An 8,904-nucleotide genomic window follows, 5' to 3' on the forward strand; every position below is an offset into this window, starting at 1 on the left:
GGTAAATACAAATACAATTAACAGCTGTTGATAACTGATTGTGATATTTCACTTTCAAGATCTGTTATCCAAAATTTTATCCTTTGGTAAGGCATAGGATTGGTGTTTATTGTTATGGCATGAACATCATTCATAAGTTGGTGAAACATGATTAAACTTACTTCTACTTGTCGTAATAATATATTACGAGACCCAGTTTATCTTGTAAAGCATTTTTTTATTCAGTCGATCAGTGTTTACAAGAATAAAAATGTATAATTGCATTTCTGTAACATGTTCTGGACAACAGTTAAATACAGGAGTACTAGTTAAGATATCCATTAAATAATAATGATGTATGGAAGAGTTAAACCTTTAATAGTAATTATCAGTTCATATTGGGGGGGGAAAATGTAGCCTATTGAAATTCATGGAGAACTAGCCCTCGATCTTCCCCCATGTCCTGATACCTTTCCAAATTTCAAAGACACTTTACATTCAACTTGGCAAGATGTACTCAGCTGAGCTTAATAGTTGTGTTTGAAAGCAGCTGTAGAGAAAGACATTGTAGAATATCTAACATTAAGATATAGGTGAAAATGTGTAACCCTTCTCACAACACTTCTTCCCTACAGCTATTCTGGAGCTGACATTTCAGTCCTTGTGAGAGATGCTCTGATGCAGCCTGTCAGGAAAGTCCAAACAGCCACCCACTTTCGCAGGGTAATCTTTTAATAGTATCTTTGGAACTCCAATAATAATACAGTTGCAAGGCATTTAAAATGTGTATTTTGTATGGATGTGGCACATCTCTCTTTCTGGTGTGTATTGAAGACTGTCAACAGTGTTTATCTCCCAACTGGTTAAACTGTAAATATTCTTCTAACTACTTTTAACTTGTTAGACACTTTTGTTCATGTCTGGATATGATGCTATATATCATACTGAATCTTGGGGCCATAAAACATAAATAATGGATGAACTTTTTTGTGTACTCAGGTAAGGGGACCATCTAGAAGTGATCCCAACCAGATTATTGATGATTTGTTGACCCCTTGTTCACCTGGCTCTCCTGGGGCCATTGAGATGTCTTGGATGAATGTACCTGGAGAGAAACTGTTGGAGCCAGTGGTTACCATGGTAATGTGGATGATAAAATTCAGTATCAATAAAACTTTACAATTACATGTTAAATTAACTTCATCTGGAGCGTTTTGAATGATAAGATTGAACAGGGAGATATGCATCTAGTTAAGACTAATGCACTACAATGTCCTTTTCTTAATTTATGCATCTGTTGAGACTGCATTACTAGAAATGTAGATAGAAACAGCAAGTTTGTATAAAATATGATACAGGTGTTCCATGTTTTTTTCCATTCTGTATTGGAACCAGCTGCTGAGACGAAGATGCTGTGACCGTGGTCGTCAGTGTCATCCAAAGGACACAGTTGTTTTCAAACTAATTTGTGTTTGTATTTTAAAAGAAAGCACAGTTATTTGACATGTTTAAATTACTTAACAAGGTTTAGTATTGATTCTTTGAGGAATTAGTTTTATTTTAGTGCTACTTTAAAGTGTAGAGAAAGATACAAACTTTACTATTATTTTATGTGACACAATTCATTACCCTTTCTGCATTTCAGAACTTTAAAATTTAAATACATAATCAGTGATATCATGGATAAAACACTTTGAGGTACGTCTTAAGTTTAAATCTAGTTGTGCTAGAAACTCCAGGGTGTTCCAAGGAGCGTACTAAGAAGTGTGGCCTAGGTAGGTGGCTTTACAGCTACCACATGTATATTTATATGTGACCTTTGAATGTAAGGACAAAGATAAAATGGGTTCTCTTCTCAAGAAGTTACTGATGTGAAGTGACGACCTGAAGACAATACCAAGGTGAGGAAGAACAAGTGTCTGAGGAAGCTTGGAATCTGATTAAATATTAGTACCATTACTAGCTGACATCTTTATCACCATGAGCACGCATGACTGAACAAGTCCTTCTGATGTTGAGCCTGATCTCAACAGAAGTTGTGTAAATGATACATTTTTAGTACAAACATACAATAATGTGAAAAAGTTAGGACACCCTATGAAGGCCTGTGTATTTTTGTAACATTTTTGGATATATAGATATTTGATCTCAATTTTAACAATACTGAGAGATTATAGGAATATAACTAAACAATTAAAACTGAAGAAAATACTTTTCATGATCTTCTGTAAATGTAATTTTACAAAAATGCATATTCTAACTAAGGAAAAAGTTAGGACACACTATCCCCTAATAGCTAATGTTACCCCTTTGACTGAAATAACTGCAGTGAGACGCTTCTTGTAGCCATCTACCAGTCTCTGACATTGGTCTGAAGAAAGTTTGCTCCACTCCTCAATGCAGAATTCTTTCAGCTGTGAGATGTTTGAGGGGTTTCTTGCATGTACAGCCCGTTTCAAGTCACCCCACAGCATCTCAAGGGAATTAAGATCTGGGCTCTGACTCGGCCATTCCAGGATTCTTCATTTCTTAGTTTTCAGCCAGTCCTTGGTGGATATACTGGTATGTTTTCGGTCATTGTCATGTTGCAGGGTCCAGTTCTGCTTCAGCTTTAATTTTCTTACAGATGGACTCACATGTTCCTCAAGCACCCTCTGATACACAGTAGAATGCATGGTGGATTCTATGATTGTGAGCTGTCCAGGTCCTGCTGCAGCAAAGCAATCCCAAACCATGACACCTCCACCTCCATGCTTCACAGTTGGTATGAGGTTCATTTCCTGGAATGCTGTATTTGGTTTATGCCAAACATGGCCTCTGTTATGGTGTCCAAATAATTCAATTTTGGACTCATCTGTCCAAAGAACATTATTCCAGAAGTCCTGGTCTTTGTCTACATTCATTCTGGCAAACTTCAGTGTGGCCTTGATGTTTCTCTTAGAGAGCAAAGGTTTTCTCCTTGCACACCTCCCATGCAAGTTAAACTTGTGCAGTCTCTTTCTGATTGTAGAGACATGCACTTTCATATTAACAGTAGCCAGAGCCTGCTGTAGGTCCTGTGATGACATGTTACGGTGTTTGGAGACCTCTTTTAGCATCTTGCAATCTGCTCTCGGGGTGAACTTGCTTGGACGACCAGACCTGGGCATTTTGGCAGTTGTTTTGAAAGACCTCCACGTGCTGACTGTTTTCCGGACAGTGGAATGGCTGATTTCAAAATCTTTTGGGATCTTTTTAAATCTCTTACCAGACTCATCAGCTGCTACAATTTTCTTTTTGAAGGCCTCAGACAGCTCTTTTGCTCTCACCATGTTGCTCACTCTCACTTCAACAGTCAGGAGCACACCAAACTGAATGTCTGAGGTTTAAATAGGGCAAGCCTCATTCAAAATGCTAAGTAACGATCTTCTAATCATGTGCACCTGGTGTGATACACCTGTGTGTGAGTTAAGCCATTTTAAGTGGGAATAAATGTGGGGGTGTCCTAACTTTTTCCTCAGGTAGAATATGCATTTTTGTAGAATTACATTTACAGAAAATCTTGAAAAGTCTTTTCTTCAGTTTTAATTGTTTAGTTATATTCCTATAATCTCTCAGTATTGTTGAAATTGAGATTAAATATCTATATATCAAAAATGTTACAAAACTACACAGGCTTTCATAGGGTGTCCTAACTTTTTAACACCATAATATAAAATTCACTTCCTTTTCTTGACATTCAGGTTCAAAAACAAAACAACAGATTTGGTGCTTTCTCTTACAGCAAGAAAACTTGTTAATTTGAAATTCTTCTGCCAAAACCATTCAAACTAAACTTAGCCTAAAAATATCTTCTATTTAACATGGTAAGGGTTCATCCTTACTTGGAAGCCTAACATGTAACTTTCTTTCTAAGCTTTGTCCTTTCATCTCTGAGGGTGTTACATTATCAAACCCACCCACTGCCTTCCCTCTAGTCTATCACTGCTAAATTAGGGACAGCTAGAGCAGTTATTTCTAATGTAGCTCTGCATTAAATTCAAAACAAATCAAATCTTACTAAGAAAACAGTCCAAATAATATATCCAATCATGTTACAAATTCCTTCTAAAAGCCCCCCCCCCCAACAGTACAGCTGTAAGTCTCAGGGTTTACAACGCTAAAATCAGGGGTTCGATTCCCCTGGGTGGGATCAGCAGATAGCCTGATGTGGCTTTGCTATAAGAAAACACACACATTTGAGGCCCAGCATGGCCAAGCGTGTTAAGGCGTGCGACTCGTAATCTGAGAATTGCAGGTTTGCATCCACGTTGCGCCAATCATGCTCGCCCTTTCAACCGTGGGGGCATTATAATGTGATGGTCATTCCCACAATTCGTTGGTAAAAGAGTAGCCCAAGAGTTAGGGGTGGGTGGTGATGACTAGCTGCCTTCCTTCTAGTCTTACACTGCTAAATTAGGGACGGCTAGTGCAGATAGCCCTCAAGTAGTTTTTTGCGAAATTCAAAAATCAAACATCCTTACTGTGAAAACAGTCTTACGGTTAAAATCCAATTCAATAAGCTACTTCCCAGTCTTTCTTCCCAACATTAAACTCCATATTGTCTTCAAATTATGAATTTGTATCAGTAATTCTTTTAAAACTTAACATATTTTACCTCCACCCTTACATTCGTTGGTTTTCTACAACATACTTGTGCTAACTGTAAAGCCACCTATTTACAAATACATGGCTGTGAACACATGAGAGTCGCCATCAGAAGTGGATTTAAACTTTGGATTTCACCCAACTCTTCTGTATATTTTCACAATGATATATCATTGCACCCTGATTTAGGTTTAGACTGATTTCTTTTATATTTTTTTATAATTTCCAGAGTGATGTTTTATTATCTTTGGCTAATTCAAAACCCACGGTTAATGATGGAGACTTGATAAAACTTAAATCTTTTATGGAAGATTTTGGACAGGAAGGTTAGCGAAGACATGCATATGAAGTAAGTTTGTCTCTTAGAATTATTTCATGTTTATATTAGTGATGTTGTACAGTTTTATCTGGAACATTTCTGTGAGATATGAGGTATTTTTAATCAATGATGATGAGAAAACCCACTTGTAGAGAAAAATATGTAAAAACGGCTGGTATGAGTTGGGAACATTTCTTTGTGTAGAGGAGTGAATAATGTTTCACCCTTCTTTGGTCGAAAAACCAGGCACAAAACTAAGGTCTGTACTGTGTAAAAAACTACACTGACAAACACCACACCAACATTATTTATAAAATACAATGTGATAACTTCCACGACTTTTATATTGGTGAAAGAAGTAGAAAAATGGAAACCAGATTCAAAGAACATAAAAAGTCAACTTCACACGTTTTCAAACACTGCATATCATATAAACACAACATAACCATAGAAAACACCCAAATACTAAATAAAGAAACAAACATAAACAAATGCAAAATCAAAGAAGCCTCGTACAACAATTCGAGCCCAAAATAAACCAATACAAAGGAGCATCTTTATACCTATATTAATAAATATAATCAAACATCTAAGCATGCCCTCTACATTCCTACTCTCAGTTACACAATCGCCTTCAAACATGTGGTCAGCTATCGGTCAGTTACCTCTTTCTTTCTTTGTAAACCTGACAATGACCGAAAAAGGTCAAAACATTGTTCGCTCCTTTACATAGTGCTTTCTCTAACCATACCAGTCGTTTTTAAGTATATATGAGGTATTTTTGTTAACTCCCAATACTCCATAAAAATTGTACCTCATTCAGTTAATTATTAGTTTTGAAGCAGTAAATTATTATTATATATGTTACTGTTAGTTATTATTAAGTTATAATATTGCTCATCATAATCTCTACTACCTTACCCTCAAACTGAAATTATTTTAAGCAATATTAAGAGTAAATTAATTTGTAAGACCTTGGGTGTGATCTAATACATCAAACAGATGTGTTTAACTTGAGCATAAAACTGTAATTAGATCTTCAATCAGTCAAGAGACGACAGAGTTATGAGCTAAAAGTTTGTACTTTGAGGGAAGGAAGTCAGAGCCATTCTGCGAGATGTTGTGCTACAGCTAATTCAAAACCTAATGTTTTTTGTTTAGCACGTGTGCTATTTTGTTGATATTTGTTAATATAACCTCTGTGTTATTCACAGAATGTGAAAATAACCATCAGTGATTCACAAACAGTGAATAAAAAAGTGTTAAACACACCTTTGGACTCCATTGATAACAGAATTTTAACTTTTTATTGTTCCTGGACAGAAAGTGTTATTTCCCAATTGTTTATGCCTAAAGTAAATGTAAAAGATCTGTTTTTCTCTTCAAACTTTACTTTTGTGACCTGGGGGCGTATAACGAAAACATGGTGGGAGACCATATTTAGGGGCTGATACGTGAAAGTGATTTACATTACAGTCACAAATCTCAAAAAACTACTCACCTCTAAACATTATTGTATAACTTTAGTATAAATACATGTAAATCTTGATTCGTATGTTGTTTTGTTCAGACCTTATGTAAATGAAAATGTGCTAATTTGTCCGTTTTTACATAGAAAATAGGTTAATTTCTAAATTTCATTATCCAGGTCACAAAGTCAAAGTTTGAAGAGAATAATGGTCATTTTCTGTACTTTTACAACATAAGCAATTAAGAAATAACACACACCATCCAGGAACAAAATTTGTGTTACGTAGCATTATTGAAGGGTTAAAAAAAGATTAGAACTACATAGTAATTATTCGGGAGTGGAGGAACCCTTGAAAGAGATCTCCGAGTGGGACAGTGGAGACGTGCAACTCTCAGAATTCCCACGGTAGACGCACAAGATTGTTTGATGTGAAATGAAACTATTGAAAGGCAAACAAATGCTGGAAGACTGTGTCATAAATATTCGAGAGACCCATCTACTAGCCAAGTTGGTAGAACAACATCCAACATAAATCTGCATGGATGTGTTGCCAAAACAAAGTTATTGTAATGAAAATCAAAACGTGTAAGGTGCACGTGCTGGCAGAATGTTAACATACTTTAAGACTAATTTAACCCTTCAACATTAATGTCAACTCACAATCTTAAGTACGTTCTGTAGTTTTATGTAAAATAGATGACAGTGGTACACCTTTGAGGGAATGTCGTAGTAACTTTGTAGCACTTAGAGTATGAACAGTAAGTACAAAAGTAATTCTCAGTTAAATAACTAAGTAGAGGAAACACCTTCAGCTAAAACAGATTAATATGTGGAATATCTTAGCACTCTTATTAGAAGAGAAAACTGAAGCCAAGTTGAATTTGAACCAGCCACAAACCCAGTGAGTCACACACGCTTTTCTTACTACAACTATTTGTTAGTAATAGTGTTTACAAAAGAAATTGTTGAAAATCAAATTAGTAAATCTCGTAGGTACTTGTGATTTAAAATATTCGAGCATTCTCTACTGTAAAAACTGATTTAATAACTAGTGCAGAATTACAGGTAAGATGGCACCAAAGCCATTGTCTTGGAATAATTTAGTATATTCATGATTTTTAATTATTTTTGCATCATATTTTGATCATTTCTCTTTCTTACAGTCCAATTGAAAGTTTGTTTTACATTTTATTGTGGAGAAATTAACATGAAGACAGCAGGAAGACCAGAGAAGAAGAGAATCCTTTTATGAGAAAATGATTTGATCTTCTACTGAATGTTTTATATACTTCCTTTCCAAGTTTGTCAGTTGGATTTTTTCAGGAATAAGAATTTATTGTATTTTAGCTATAACTCTCATTTGCTTGAATAATTAGATTATTCAGTGCAACTCATGAATCAGAAATAAGTTTTTAGTGAGACACGTTCATTTAAATTCTGTTACGAATGACAAGTGTTTTCTCACATTCTGCAATGTATTCCTACTGGTTCGTTTCTTCAGTTCAAAACTGCAGTGCCCATAAAAACTACACAGCCCGTAGCACGGTGTTTTCTCCACGAAATACGGTTATTAGTGTCTTTACCTAACCATAGTCTGTAAGATAACAAAAAACATTGTTAAATGAATTGAAGTAAGTAAAGCACATTGGATGATTCTGCCTGTTTTAAAGAATATGGATTTTTCTGCTTAGTTAAATGTTTGTGTAAGTATAAACAGTTCAAATGAATAATGTATGACAGATAATCAAGTCGAGAGTATATTAAAGTTTTAATATTCAGATGTTGGTAGTTTTAAGATAAAGTGCAAGGAATAACTAGTTGAAAACAAGTAACTTTATTTGATGTAGGTATGTCATGTATTAAAACAGAAACCATTCACTTTCATCAAACATTTAAAAACACATGGTATTAATACTTTATGCGTGTGACTGAAATAAACAACACTTTTCTTTCAACTAGCTGTCTTTTTCGTTGTGGCCTCTTACAAATGTATCCTCCATTGTAAATATTGGTAAGGTGTGCCTATGTATTTTATTGTTAAAATTTGAAATAAAACTTGTGTAGTTGGAGTTTGGATTTCATCTACTATTGTGCCAGAGTAATATTTAGTGTAACGTTAATTCAGGTAACAGTTTGTCTCGGCCAGTGCTTTATCTATCTTACCATACTCAAACTCTACCAACGTGTTTTTGTTTCTCAATGGCAGAAGCTCTAGATGGTACGCTATGCGATTTCAGTATGTAATATTACCTTCTGAGGACAGTGGAATGTGATAAAAGAGCAAACTCATAACGTGTATTATAAACAACAGGTTGGTGTACTAACCAAATGTAAAAGTTGGATAAAGGTTGCTAGAACACAGACATTGTTACATGCATGTTCATACAATGTATGATATATCAGACAGGTGGTAATGCTGTTCATGTTGGGATGATTATTTTAAATATCTCTTCAATAGGTCATCAAAACTTTACAATATTATAAAGTGTTACCTTTTATAACAGTATCT

General features: G+C 35.1%; 1 protein-coding gene across 1 annotated transcript in view; it reads left to right on the top strand.

Annotated features, from left to right (window-relative positions):
- LOC143258686 (vacuolar protein sorting-associated protein 4-like) overlaps positions 1–8,464 on the top strand; it is a 29,196-nt gene extending 20,732 nt beyond the window's left edge. The window contains exons 10-13 of the mRNA XM_076518104.1: positions 615–702; positions 979–1,119; positions 4,835–4,954; positions 7,559–8,464. Of these exons, the coding sequence (XP_076374219.1) occupies positions 615–702; positions 979–1,119; positions 4,835–4,936 (331 nt within the window). The 3' untranslated portion in view covers positions 4,937–4,954; positions 7,559–8,464. The remainder of the gene's footprint in view (positions 1–614; positions 703–978; positions 1,120–4,834; positions 4,955–7,558) is intronic.
- The last annotated feature ends 440 nt before the right edge of the window (positions 8,465–8,904 follow it).

The sequence above is a fragment of the Tachypleus tridentatus genome, chromosome 1 (genome assembly GCF_004210375.1).
Source record: "Tachypleus tridentatus isolate NWPU-2018 chromosome 1, ASM421037v1, whole genome shotgun sequence".
In the NCBI taxonomy this organism is placed as follows: Eukaryota; Metazoa; Arthropoda; class Merostomata; order Xiphosura; family Limulidae; genus Tachypleus; species Tachypleus tridentatus.